We start from the raw sequence: 14124 nt of genomic DNA on the forward strand, positions 1-14124 counted from the left end.
CAGGAGAGCTTCCCTCTCGCCCTGGAGCTCTTTGGGAATGACAGCTCGCCGGGCCGTGATGCTATTTTCGTTATCTAGATCTGTCTGTCTCTTCTGGGTACTTTTGGAAGCTGCTTGCTCTGAGCAGCACCACTGGGCCGGGCTCTCAGGCCTCGACCGGTGCTGCTCTTCTACCAGGAGGAGCTTCTTTTCTCAGGGGTGTGTCCCCGATTCCTTTACTCATCCGTGTACTTATTTATTAAAGCCTCCACTTCGCCTGTTTCCTTTCCTCTCGAGCTGCGGGGTGACCTCCTGCTCTCAGCAAGCAGCCTGCGGGCTCGGCCCGGGGAGGGTGGGTGTCGGAGGACCGAGTCCATGCGGCTTTCTCTTCTCTCTCGTACCCTTGCTCAGATGATGGTGGTGACTCCCGGCGTGATCTCGCTGCAGGCTTGGACTCCAAGGAATACTGCTTGTCGGACCGGGACATTGTGGAGGTGGTGAGGACAGAATATGTTTATACCCGCCCACCCCCGTGGTCGGACACCCTCCCCACCATCCACGTCATTACACCCACCTACAGCCGGCCCGTGCAGAAGGCAGAGCTGACGCGCCTGGCCAACACCCTGCTGCACGTCCCCAACCTGCACTGGATCCTGGTGGAGGACTCGCAGCGGCGCACGCCGCTCATCACCCGGCTGCTGCGGGACACGGGGCTGAACTACACCCACCTCAACGTGGAGACACCTCGCAACTACAAGCTGCGGGGAGACATGAGGGATCCCCGCATCCCCCGCGGGACCATGCAGAGGAACCTGGCCCTGAGATGGCTGAGAGAGACCTTTAACAGGAATAACAGCCAGCCTGGCATCGTTTACTTCGCCGACGATGATAACACCTACAGCCTGGAGCTCTTCGAGGAGGTAAGAGCCTGCTGGGGGAGCCCCGGACAGCTGAACGCAGCAGGTTTGTGTGTGAGTTGTAAAAGATAGCGTGTAGTGAGCCGAGGAGATCCTGTGCACATCTCCTGAGCTCCAGGTCAGTTTGTCTCTGTAGTGGTTGCCCTGAAGTTTCCTTTGGGGCTTGGCCACACCACTGCAAAGTGTGCACTTCCAGGGTCAAAAGTAATGCAGAGCGATGGGAATCCCAGTTTGTCCTGTGGCACATGGTGGAGGCATACTAGTGGGCGTCTGTGCTCATTACCTGAAGGCATTTGCTGCATTTGAAGGGGTCTCGTTGCCTTTTTTCTGCACTCCCACCTCTGCCTGTTAGTGCTCCCTCAGAGAGAAAGCACAAGGCTTTTCCCTTGGTAGCAGAAACCCATGCTAAAAGACATCCACAAAAGGCTGTTTGTGATGAGGGAGAGTGGTCATCTTGGGGCAGGAGCTGGCTGGTAAGATCCTACCAGGAGAAACACGCAGGTAGGACGTGCTGTGAGGGAAGCTGATGAAGAGCTGCCTTCTGTGGGAGCTGCTGTTAGGGCTGGAACATGAACTGCTCTCCCTCATGCCTGCACAGACACATGAATATACCTGGGAGGAGCACCCTTGGCCATCCTCCCCCTATGTCCCACCCTGGAGGAGATTTCAGGCTGGTTCCCGCTCTGCTGTTATCCTCCTTTCTTCTCTGCCACCCCAACGTAGTGCACTCAGCTGTTAATCCCTGTTTGTTCTTGCTGGAGGAGTCCCTGGGGTTTCTCCTCCTTGCTTGCCGTTTGCATTTGTTTGCTCTCATCCCAGCACGTTCCCTGCTTCAACTCCAGAGCTGTCGAGAGCCCGGCAGCTGCTCTGCGCAGCTCCCAGCCGGGGGAGCAGACCTTCAGAGCTACGCCTGAGTGGCGTTGGCGCAGGCAGAGCACTCGCAGGACGTCTTCTTGGGAGATGCTCTCTGCAAATTGTCTCCGGGCCGCCGCACACACAAGGAGCACGCGTTTGTCGGCGCTTGCTTCACCTCCCAGAAAAGAGGAGCCCTTGCTGCTGCGGGGAGGTGTGTGCAGCGCTCCCCTCTGCAGCTCTTCCTCCTGGAGCACCAGGGAGAGATGGGCTCGGGGTGATTTCAGCAGGGGCTGGGGCTGAACGCTCAGCCTTGAAGCTGGCGGCTCAGGGAGCCGTGATTGCAGGCAGGATTTCAGCACATCCTGGCGACCTTGTCAGACTCGAGCAGGGGAAGGCTCCCCTGTGCTTTCCCAGCTTTGCTGCCTGTTCTGCTCTTGCACGGGCTGTAAATGACCTCCTGCCCCTCTCCCTGTCTGTGGCCTTACAGCGCCACATGCACGGCACCTCCCTTGCTCCCAGCTCAGAAATTCCTGTTGCCATCTGCTGAGGCTGAGCTCTTGCAGCAAGGGACAAGGACGCAGGATTGCCTCCTTAATGGTTGCCAGATTTCATTTCAGGGATCTCCTGTTAACTCACTCCACACCCCTTTTCTCCCCCCGATGGCTTTCCCTTGAGCTCGGACAGCCACAGGCACACGCATGCTTCTAAAGCTGAGAGCAAACTCAAACTGAAGGCAGTTTTTCCACATCGTCCTTTGAGGCTGGCTCTGGCAGCATCCTCAGACAGACACGGTGCGTTAATAAAGCAGAAAGGGTTCCTTCGTTCACCCGGGTGCTTCACCCGGGTGCTTTGCTTGCAGAGGCTGCTCCTCTCCGAGATGTAGCTGCAGCTCAGGGCGCATGGAGCCGATGAAATGTGCTGTGAAATGCAGAAGACACGCATTATTGCTCCCCGCGGACAGGGACGGCCGTTAGCATGTGTATAATGCGGAAGGGCAAGTGCCAGAGCTCTTCTGCTCTCGTTTGCAGTAATTAGCAGTGATGAGATTAGCTCTGGGAGATCCCTGATCTAAGAGACCGGGCTGAGAGCAGGAGACGAGGCTGAGCCTGGCAGCGGAGCAGGGCAGGGTGCCGGGGGGCGTGCAGGCGGGCTGGCAGGCAGATCATCCACACTGGCAAGCGTCTGAGGTGTCCCCTGGTGCCTCCTCTCTGTTTCTGCTGACTCCATGGGGAGCAGAAGCCTCCAACATCCCTCTGGGTAGCAGCAGCAGCTACAGGGCCCTGTCCTGTGTGCTGAGAGCTTCTGGAGAGGCTGTGCTTCCAGCTGTCCCCGAGCATCTTTAAGCATCCCTAGGGCTGCTTTTAGCCTTAATGTGGCTCATAGCTGGGATCGCAGCTCAGATCCTTTGCTTTCAGAGGAAACACCTCTCTTCCTAGATAAGCCAGCCCTGGGTCCCCAGGTGGCCTTGGACAGCATGCGTCCCTCCTCTGCATCCCGGTTTCCCCAGCTGTCCATGCGGGGAACCAAAAGCTCTGAAGAACCAACGCTCCGAGGGCCTTTTGACAAATCCCACATCTCGGTTAGGGTTATTACCCACAGCTTTGTTTCTAGCACTGACCTCACACGTGGTCCCCAGCTGCCACTATCCCAAAGCACTCTGCTCCCCCAGCCACAGGACGTGCGGCCTCGTGGAGGTGAGCAGAGCACAGAGCCCTGCTGCCAAACCACAGCAGATGTCTGGGGCCATGACCAGGCTCTTTGCTGCACCATTCCCAAAATCCGGCCCCTGCAGGGCAGCGAGCGAGGCGAAGGCACGCTGCTGGGGTGCTGCTGGGGCCTTGGAGGCTGCGTGCCCCCTTCCAACCCTTCTCTTTCCTTGCCTGCAGATGCGCAGCACCAGGAAGGTGTCGGTGTGGCCAGTGGCCTTCGTCGGTGGCTTACGCTACGAGTCGCCCAAAGTGAACGCTGCGGGGAAGGTCTACGGCTGGAAAACCGTGTTCGACCCGCACCGGCCCTTCGCTATCGACATGGCAGGGTTTGCTGTCAACCTCAGGCTGATCCTCCAGCGATCTCAGGCTTACTTCAAGCTGCGAGGAGTGAAGGGGGGCTACCAGGAGAGCAGCCTGCTCCGGGAGCTGGTCACCCTGAATGACCTTGAGCCGAAAGCTGCCAATTGCACTAAGGTACGGCGTCCTTCTCACGTAGAGGGTGCGAGGGTCTGGTGGTGGGACAAAAGGCTGTTCGGTTGCTTGTCCTCTCTGTCTTGAGGAGAGCACATCCCCACTGCAAGGGAGCGGGGTAATTGCCTTTAAAAAGTGTGGTAGGAGCTCCTTTTGTTGTTACTGGCTGCTGAAGGCATTGAAATACGGAGTCTTCCTTATATTATCTCCAAATAATATCCCTATTATTTTCAAGATGGGCTTGTCCGTGGCCTTGCTAATCTCCTGGGGCAGGGAATCCCCTGGGTGAAATGCAGGTTGGTTGCTTTCAATTCCTTGGGGCAGCTTTTGAGTGCCGGTACGCCTGCAGTAAGCCAGCATCATCCAGGACCTGGCTCTCTGGAGCTGTCTGAGCTGCAGCCCAGCAGTACCGAGCCTTCTTGTTCCCTGCCTGCAGGGAAAGACCATGCACATAAAAGCTGCCTTATTGCACCGTTGCCTCTTCCCTCTTGATGTCAGTAAAATATCGCTAGAGCTGACCACAACGACGCTGATTTTTGTGTGCTAGGGATAATGTAGAAATGTTTTAATGGTTGGGGTAGTGCTCCGAGCCCTGGGAGGCTTCCATGAAGCTTCCTTGTGGGGGGATTTTGCAGGTGATGACTGTGAATTGTTTGACTTTACACATTGTCTAGGAGCCACCAGGTTATGGAGCAGCACCCCTCTGTGCTAAGTAAGATAGAAAGACAGGATACACTGATGGCTCTTGCCCTGAAGACTTCCCAGGCAAAGATGAGAGCCAGCAGATGGAAATCTATCTGGGATGACAGGGAAACATGTGAGATACAATGAGACAGTGCTGGTTAGCGTGACAGGCATCAATCATGGCACAGCAGCAGCGATGCTGTCGTGCTTTGAAGCTCTGTGAGTGGGTGCCCTGAGCACAGCCGGCACCGGAGGGGCTCCATTTGGGATCAGAGACCCCCGTGCAGTGCTCGTGCCTCTGTCTGTAGCAGACGGCCACCCAGTCTGATTTAGGGACTCTATCATGTAATCCTCCCAGGTAGATTTTTGTTTTTTTTAATAAATGAGCTGGTGCTGCTGACACAGCCTGTGTTGGGCCCAGGTCTCCATCCCTTTTGGGGTTACTTTGAATAATAACTTTTGCCTCTGCTTTCCATCCTCACTGCTTCGTGGCTCCCCGCCCCAGTAAAAGCAGGATCTCGATGTTCAGCAGCGCTTGCACAAGGAGCCCAGGAACAAGGAAGAGGCACTGCGGGGGAGAAATGACTTTATTTATTATCTGATACCTGCTGTGCCTCCTTTTTTAACTCTGCGTGTCTGTGGTTGGGCATGTCCAGCATCGCACAGATGGTCTGCTGAGGCTGGGACAAGGGACTGGGTTAAAATTAGATCTGTGCTCGCGGGCACTGTGTCAGACAGGCTCGCAAAAGGCCAGCCCAGCAGGGGCTGCAGTGGATTGCTTACCTCACGAGTGTGATTTGGAGGTCTCTGGTTTGGTTTTTTGTTGTGGTTTGGTTTGGTTTGGTGGAGAAGGATATAGACACACCCGGGCCTGCCTCTTTCCCCTCTCTGTGCCCCACCAGCTAACAGGGAGGCACTGGCTGAGATGTGAGCTGCCAGCCGATCGGGGGAGATGCTTCCAGCCTGGTGCACAGATCAGGGACTTTCACCCCGTGGTTATGCAATCTCCGAGAGATCATCCCTGCTGTAAAACAGCTACGGGAAACAGGCTTTGTTTAAAAGGCTGCGAGTAAGAAATGATGGTTTTGGGGAACACGTGGAGGAAGGAGAGGAAGGGAAGGGTTATCTGCAGGCAGGAGGTGAGACACGGCGCTGCCAGGCTGCTGGGTCAGGGCTGTGCTGCGGGAGCTGCAGGTCAGAGCTGATGAGGACGCAGGAGCAGCCGGCCAGGATTTGGAGCAGACTGCATTCCTTTTCTTGGCTGGGCTGCGGGGATCTGACACAACAAGGGGCCTCGTTGTGCACTGACTGCTGGCCGCTCCTGGCAAACCCCGCGTGTGGCGTTGCAGGTGGAGCTTTGCCTTTCTGCTCTCAGCTGTTGCCAGCAGCTTCCATTTTCCAGTTGCTGTTTTGTTCACGCTCCTGGTGAGGTGAAGAGTCCACACCAGCAGCAGAGAGGGACAGAAGCAGGCTGGGACCTGGGGTCCTCTTGCCCCAGGGCTGAAGCTCTCCTCCAAAGCTGGCACGCTTTGCCCTGCTCGGCACAGACACGCTCCTGCTCTGCGGTGAGATTTACATTACAGATTATGATGTGCTCAGGTACAGTCATTAAGGAGGGATCAGAGAGCTATGTGAGATAAGCACAGACATCTGTTCTCCCAAAATGCTGTCTTCCTTGGGTACAGCGCTGGTATTCACTTGGTAGTGTTCATCTGACCTCGGCCCACAGACGCTCGCTCCTGCAGAAAGCTTGAGCTTTGGCCAAAGCCATGTGTCCTGGTTATTTGCTTTGATTTGAGATCTGCTCAAAATGAGGGAGAAAAGGAAGCATTAATTGCCCAGTGGAAAGGAGTTAACCCTCTTCATCAGGAGGGAAGGACTGGTTTACTATGGAGCTGTAAGGGAACGAGGCCATGCAAGCGAGCTGTGTATTTCTGCGTCCTGCTGCTTCTGCAGTCCCCCCCCACACCACCAGAGCAGGCAGAGCTCTCTCCAATCCATTGATACATCAAACCTGACAGGATCAAGGTCTCAGAGATCTTGTGTTCCCACAAGGCTGATGTAACTGGGACATATTCTGCTCCCCGTTTTCCATTAATGCCTGAGGAAGTGAGCTGCAGTGCACTGTCAGAGGGTGCTCAAAGGGGAGAGACCTTAGCAGTGGCCCCAGCTCTTCAAAAGCCTCAGCTGGTACTGGTACGAGAGGAGAGACCACAAGATACCAGTGGAAATGATGCGTCTCATCCCAGCTACTCCTGGACCCGCTCGTTTCCCCAGGGAGATCGGAGCCGATGCGTTTCTTTGGGTGAGGCTGGAAAACAGGGAGCAGAGAGTTGTCCTGGCAGTACCTCAACCACAAACCGACATCGTGACCACCGGGGGTCTTGGAACCAGCTCTGGGAGGGGAATAAATTCTCGTGTGTATGGAGGAGCCCTGTGGGCCCTGCAGCAGCCAGGAAATTACACAGCAAAAGGGACCAGAGCCGGCTGCTTCGTGACATCACAGATCTAAAACTGCTAAAACTGGCTCAGAATGGGCAAGGAGGGAAGGAAAACGTCAGCCTCAGGCAAGAAAGCTTGCAAAGGAATACTTTGCTTCCTTCTGATTTTATCCTGTGGTGCTACAGACGGAAGGCAGAGGAATTGGCTTCCCGAGCTCTTTGTGTTCTTTCAGGGGCTGAGCAGCAGGGTACGGATGGAGCAGATCTGCCCTCGTTTTGGTGAGATTGTTCCTGAAATGGGGCTGCTGTATTCCTGCAGGTTTGTGCCTGGTGGTTTGCAGTGAGCCGTCAGTACCCGGCTGCTATGCAACAGCGCTTTGTTGGTTAAGCTTCACATGCACGCCACAACAGTGCTGGAGCTGTTGATTTTTATGAGATGTGCAGAAGTTGGAGGGCTCTTTTCACCTTGTCATGTCCTGATTAGCCACCAGAACTGCTGTGCCAATGCCATCCCCTGCATCACAGCTGAAAGACGTAATTACACCCCAGTTGTTTGGGTTTTGCTGCACTGTCTGCCTGCCCTGCTCCACAGTGTACCAACGGGCAGGCTTTGGCAAGAACGGGGCCTCCATGATGCCTACGAGCCCCTGCAGGAATTGGGTTAAGCACAAGCTGGGAGGAAGCAAATCTGTCATTTCAGCTTGCTGTCTCTTTTCCTTCACATTGAGTAGCCTCCATTTCAAATCACAATTATCGGTGTCCTCCATGGAGGCCTGAAATCTGTGATCCCCTCCAACTGCAGGTCAACTTTTTGCCTGTTTGCTTTTTAATTTCCTGTTGGAAAACAACAAAAAAATCTGCGATGGAAATGAATCCTTGAAATCTCTCAGGTCTGTTCTGAGTCCTGCGATTCTGGATGAGGAGGCTGGAAGGGAGTTGCAGCAGCAGAGATTTCACTCTCCTGGTGACCCGTATGGGTCAGTGGTGCACACATGGTCCCCTACCCTGTTTGCTCCAATACAAGCTGTGCTTTTTGCACAAGCCAAAGCTTCCCCAAGACATAAACACACTCCTTGTGGAAAAAAATCAAGCAATTGACTGTGAGGAAAAGCAGGTGTTTCTGTGAGCTCCCTCCCATGTTAAAGAGCATTGCACGAGGAATGGCAGAAGCCGCTGAATCAAGCTGCAAACTGTGAAAATTAGTCAACTTTAGTCAGCTAATTCAACGTAACTGCCTTTTTGGCACTCGGGTTTCACGACGTAGAAGCGGGATGCAATCTAAAAGAAAAGCAATTCATCTGTGTTTGTGGTCTGCTGCTCACGGAGCGCGTGGCTCGGTGGTGAGAGCTGTTTGAAGGCGACCGTGCCGCTGGCAGAGCGCGGTGCCCAGCCACCAGCGGGGCTCAGTGGTTGTGTGGGGAACAGCTCCTACCTGCTCCCGCTGGAAAGAACTGCCTGCAAGAGCTTTTTTTCCTAGCACCTGGCCTGCGTTCAGGTTTGTGTTGGATGAGGAGCCCGCAACGAACGCTTTCCCAGCACCAGAAGCCACTCGCGGAGCCCTGTTTGCTTCTGCCTTTGGAGAAGAAAGCGAGCAGGAATTGCAGCAGCGCGGCTGCAGCGGGTGAGCAGGGTGCTAATAACAGCACACGTGGATGAGAGGGCTCAGAAGTGGCTGCACGGGAGCGATGAGACAGGTTTGGGCCCCACTGCAGGCCGCGGTTGGTCTCGCTGCCTTGGTATCAGCCGGTGAGATTGGAGCCCTGTGCAGGAGGCGAGCGCTCACATCAGAGCCACGTTCGGTCAAACAGCTTCTCGGGGAGGTGGGGGGGCTCCTGGTTAACTGCAAGGGTTTGAGGAGGGCTTTGTTGGTCCCTCAGAAGCAGAATGTGGCCTAATTTTTCAGGAAAGCAGGGACTGGGTATGAAACGGCTGGCAGAGAGCTGGATTAAAGGCGCCGAGTATTGTCATAGCAACTGGAGGGAGACCCCGCGAGGCAGGGAATAGCAGCCAGCAGGTGAAAGGAAGCAGGAAACCAGCTCTGAAGGGAGGAAACTGCTCCCAGCAACGCAGGTTTAGGAGCAAAACAATGAGTTTAATTGAGTCTGGTGAGGGGAGAGCATTTTCAGCAGCTTCCAGAGCTGCTTGGGCTTGTAGTGGAGCACAGCTGGTAGAAACTATGGACCTGTGATGCTTCCCCACACCCCAAACGTTAGACAACCTCTTCATTATTTTTTTTCCAGCTCTCTTTCACAGCTGTTGATCTACATTAAACTTTGCTGCCAGGTCTGAGGGAAGCATTTAGTACAAGTTAGGATCCTGACGTGCTTCAGCTCTGATTTAAGCAGGTTGGAGAGGGACCTTCAAGTTGCAACCCATTACACCCGGTGGAGAACAGCGGTGGCAGCTCGGGGCCAGCGTTTCAAAGGGCAGGCCCGTGGGGCTTTGGAGGTGGTGTGCAGTAACGTAACCAAGAACCAGAGCAAGGAACTCGACTCTGGGAAACATGCATCTGATTCCCCGCTTCTGAGGGAGCTGCCTTACATCAGTGGAAAGGTTGATGAGCCTTTCGCAGAAGATGGTTGATAACTACATGGAAGGAGCAGGTTAATGTCCCAAGACAGTACACTGTAAAATAGGTAATTTCTGTGCACTGTGCATTTTGGGTATCAGTAGGCCTACCTAAATGAAGTTTTATGCAAACCTCCTTTCAGCTGTGAATGCACCATTAGGCTCCAGGGTAGCTGGTTAAATTGCACTATTGATTTAATGTGCAAGAATATTTGTTAGTGCAGTGAAGAGATGCAGCTAATGACTGCTGCTTTCTTCAGATTTTAGTCTGGCATACGAGGACGGAAAAGCCTGTGCTGGTGAACGAGGGGAAGAAAGGATTCACAGATCCCAACGTGGAAATCTGACTGCGCGTGGCTGGGCAGAGACCAACACCAGGTAAGAGCTTACGGGCTTCAGCTGCAATGGGAAGCAGCAGTAAAGAAGAAAAATCCTAGACTATGACAGGAAAAAGATGAACTCTTTTAAACGTGACTTTTGAGTGCAATTTTTCACATATCTGACCCTCCCTTACTGCAAAACATAGAGATTATTAACGAATCTCTCTTTTTGAAACCTCTAAAATAAGCTGCTAAAGGGGAAATACCTGGTGAAATCCAGGCTGCGAGAGTTTGGGCAGAAGTTACACTATTTAAAGAATCAAAACAAAGAACTTGTCTAAGCAAGATGGGTTCCTTATTAACCGCACAGCTAAAGCACAAGGGTGAGAGATGTGGATTCGCCCACCTGAAAATGCCTGAGGGAAGCTAAGCCAGTATCAGCTAAAGCATTTTAAAGTCAGACAGAAGCTTTCACGGAGGGAAGAATTTAATTTAGATCCCCAAACAAGCCACACAAAGTCACTGATAAGTAAGGGAGAGTGAGGATTAAATCCCACACGAGGCTTCGTGTATTTATTTACCTAAGGTGAGCTTGTAGTATCTTTTTCAGTGGAAAGAAGGAAAGCCCAGGAGCATGCACTGGTGGCTGACATCTTGATTAGTTGTCCATGCCCTGGCTTCTCACCTTAATTACCTGAGCATCCCGGTGCATTAAATCTTCTGCATCCCCAGAGCGCGTTCCGCAGCTGCTTTGCTCGAGGGAAGGCTGGGCTATTTGCTTATACCTGCATCCAGACTGCACTGCTGCTCATTATTATGGGGAAAAAAAGTATGGAAAAAAAAATGTATGCACAACCTCCTTTAACTGGAGTGTCAAACCAGGCCTGGAGGGGTGAGGAGCTTGCCCCTTGGTCTCTTCTCCTCTCACACACAGAGAAGAGCAGCGAGGGCTATGGGAAAGGGCTGGATTTTCTCAGCAGCGGTGTATTTTTAACCATAATGAGCTCTCTTACAGCACCTTCCCTTGGGCTGTGGTGCTGGAGCCCTGCGTGCTGCAGTAGCCTGCGTTTGCGGCCTGTTGGCAGGACAGCAGAGGAAAGCCTGGGCTGCACATTGCCTGCACTATATATAGCAGCTTTGCAGAGAGGCCGTAGCTCTTCGCTGCTGTCACAACTGCTTCTCACCACCACCAGTTGCCTAGCAGCAGCAGTCACAGATCCGCAATCCGAGATGGGTTTTGGGCTAGTTCCAAGGGGTGGCAGCTAACTGCAGCGAGGCAGAAGGGTAATAAACATGCTGCTTGTGTCTCTGTTGCAGAAGATTTCTTCATGCACAGCCTCCAAGGTTCCTCTCCACAGCATACAGCCAGCCAGACATGCAGTAGCCAGGACCTCTGCTGACTTCCAAGAGTTTTAGTGTACTGAAAACAAGCAACACTGCATACATAAACTACCCGGATTCCCCTGCCCTTCCTCCTGGACTCTGAGCAGAACCAGATGCTCTGGAGGTGGAAGAAAAAGCACAGAAAATACAGGACTGACATCGACTTCTGTACAAGACCAGCTGCCTCGTGAGATGCTCGGTTTGGGAGAAGCGCATGCAGGGCATGATGCACTGAAGACGTGGCCCAGCTGGAATGGTAGCCTGGACTGAGGGGGCTGCTTTCCAGGACCTGAAAGCAAGGGTGAGAACGCCCCCAGGAGCGTGTTGGCCCCTGATGATTGTTTTTTTTTTTTTTTTTCCTGGAGACACACGTACCTGGTGGCTATGTGTGCGACAGCCTAAGCAGCTCTCTGTTCGTGGAGGGGACAGCTGCCTTCTGAGATGGCACCTTAGCCCTTAATTTTAAACCTACTTTGATCCGTGTTTATTACGCTGCACAAGACAGGAAGGTTTTGGGGGAGGGGGAAAAGCAAGGCAGGTTAAACAAACCCATAACTATTTCTGTTTCTTTGTACCCCCTCTCCTTTCCCTTAAGCAGTTTCGTGGTTTGGGAGGGCGCTCTGACATACCTCTGTGTTTCTGGATGGAGTTATGTTTACAGCACACGGTTCTCTGTTCATCCATGCTAAAATAACTGGGGGAGGGTTTTAAGGAGATCGTTGCGGCCCTACACCATAACACTTAATCTGGACTCAGATCTTCGTTCTATTTAGCTCTCATTTGGTTCACATGAACAGCAGGTGTGGGATTCTCTGAAGGGGGCTCCGACAGAAAGCTGAATTTCTACTCTTAAAAAATAAAGTTAACTGCTTAATACTAGGGATTGAATGATAACCGCTGATTTCAGTGCATTTACCATCCCGGTGCAATGTATCCTTCAGCCCTAGCTCCTTTTTCAGGGCCACGCCACACTACTGCAGAGCTACTGGCGTGAAAAGTCACGCTGGAGCAGCTGGAGTTAACTTTTGATGCACCTTTGTAAAGGGGATCCCAGGCTTAGTGCTCTGTTTCTTCAGCCCCTGGCTTGAGGTAGGTTGGAAAACTATCTAAGGAGAACAGTAGTTGCCTCCTCCCTGCTCTGTAACATGAAAGGAGCTGAGATAGCACTGATGAAAGGGTATTTATTCTCTGATGAAACTGTGTTTTGCTCCTCAGTGAGAGAGACATGACTGAGCAATGCAGAAGAGGAACCTGGGTGGTACTGCCTTGGTTGACTCTATTTGAGAGTGCCAAACTTGCTGAGAAAGAAACAAAGGTACAACTTACCCCTTCTCCCTACCTCCAGCCCTTTAAAAAACCACCAGAACACCCTTATTCCCTCCATAGTTGTTGTCAAATGTGATCAATCCCCAGTGTCCCCATTCTTTCAAAAGGGGCTGAAGCACAATTTTACTTTTGAGTTGAGGGAAAACATAATCCTGAAAAGAAATTTGGTTATTTTTAGCCCTAACACACAGAATCATCAAAGCATTATAACTTTGTTAGCTTCACATTGCGGGAGCCTCCCGTTGAACTAATGACTGTGTATTTCCTAATTTATTTATTTATTTCCAATTTATTTTCTCCCACTCTCTTTCAAACCTACTGGGGAAGAGCTGCATTCCTGAGTTCCCAGTCACAGAAGCCTTGCTACGCAGCCTTCACAAAAATGTTCCTTTAGATGCACTGGCTGAAGTGCTACTTGGATAGAAAGCATCTGATCCTTCTGGCCACCAGCTGCTGTATGGGAACAGGCTTGTTACCTTGCATTAAACAATAGCTCTTTGCACTCTGGCAGGTTTATTCTGCTCTTGTACTAGCATCCCAAGCTCAGTTCAGTCTGCATACACTAGAGTGGAAGGGGAAAGGTTTAAAGGCAGACAAAGCTCTCGTGCTATTCAAGTAGCTTCCAAGTGATGTCCCCTCCTGGCTGCATGTTTTGTTCACTAATGTTAGTTCCAGCCCCTGCTGAATTGCAACCTTCCCTTCTGGGAAGGAAATAACTTCCAGAGAAACACAAAAGGATCAGGTTCTGAACACAACCCTGCTTTTGTGCTCCACTCTCCTCAAAGTTGGTCACACGGCTCTGGGCTTGCACGGAGGCTACCATGGTTCTTGGCAGCAGAGATACGTGTTCAGTAAGACCAGCTCTGGTCAGGATGGAGTGTTAGAGCTGCAGTCTGTTCTCAGTTTTAAATGAACTGTATTTAAATTTGTTAAATAAAATTAAGTATGGTTTATAAGAGCCAGAATACCCTGCAACTCCATTATCAGAGCCAGTGCGCATGTTTGGTGTTTCTCTCCTAGCCTGATTCCTCCGGTTACTGGAACAGAAAGCAGGGGCTGAGCGACTTCTCAGAGACTCTGAACAGATTCACAGCTTCAGCTTGATCTCTCACTAAAATGGTGGCAGCTCCTCAGTGACTGTGGAGCTGATGGGTTAAAAAAAAAAAAAAAAAAAAAAAAAAACACATTTTCATAAATTCCACATTTCTCTTTAGAGGGACACAACAACAAAAATCTACAATTTCACAGCAGGACAGCAGGTGTAACTAGGAAGTATGAATGTGCTCTCCCATTTACAGCTGTGTGTGCAATCCCTTTGCTTCTTGTAGAGCCAAAATCTGATTGCTGCTGCTTTACAAGGGGGAATTTCATCTTCAGGTGCTTTAAAGTGAGGGCAGGGGTGGGAATGGTGGGAAACTCTCACTCCTGCCTGACCTGAAACAGAATTATATGTTTGATTGAGGAAAAAACA

General features: G+C 52.0%; 1 protein-coding gene across 15 annotated transcripts in view; it reads left to right on the forward strand.

Annotated features, from left to right (window-relative positions):
* Nucleotides 1-13611, forward strand: part of B3GAT1 (beta-1,3-glucuronyltransferase 1) — an 84819-nt gene extending 71208 nt beyond the window's left edge. For 6 of the 15 annotated variants that reach the window (XM_068659100.1, XM_068659102.1, XM_068659115.1 and 3 more), the window contains 5 exons: nucleotides 391-476; nucleotides 560-899; nucleotides 3638-3934; nucleotides 9885-10002; nucleotides 11262-13611. In XM_068659100.1, coding sequence (XP_068515201.1) covers nucleotides 391-476; nucleotides 560-899; nucleotides 3638-3934; nucleotides 9885-9971 — 810 coding nt within the window. In that variant the 3' untranslated portion in view covers nucleotides 9972-10002; nucleotides 11262-13611. Of the gene's footprint in view, nucleotides 1-390; nucleotides 900-3637; nucleotides 3935-9884; nucleotides 10003-11261 lie in introns of all 15 variants that reach the window. The other 9 variants (XM_068659104.1, XM_068659109.1, XM_068659103.1 and 6 more) reach the window with 3 other exon arrangements.
* Nucleotides 13612-14124: the final 513 nt, after the last annotated feature.

This window comes from Anas acuta, chromosome 23, assembly GCF_963932015.1.
Source record: "Anas acuta chromosome 23, bAnaAcu1.1, whole genome shotgun sequence".
Taxonomy (NCBI): Eukaryota; Metazoa; Chordata; class Aves; order Anseriformes; family Anatidae; genus Anas; species Anas acuta.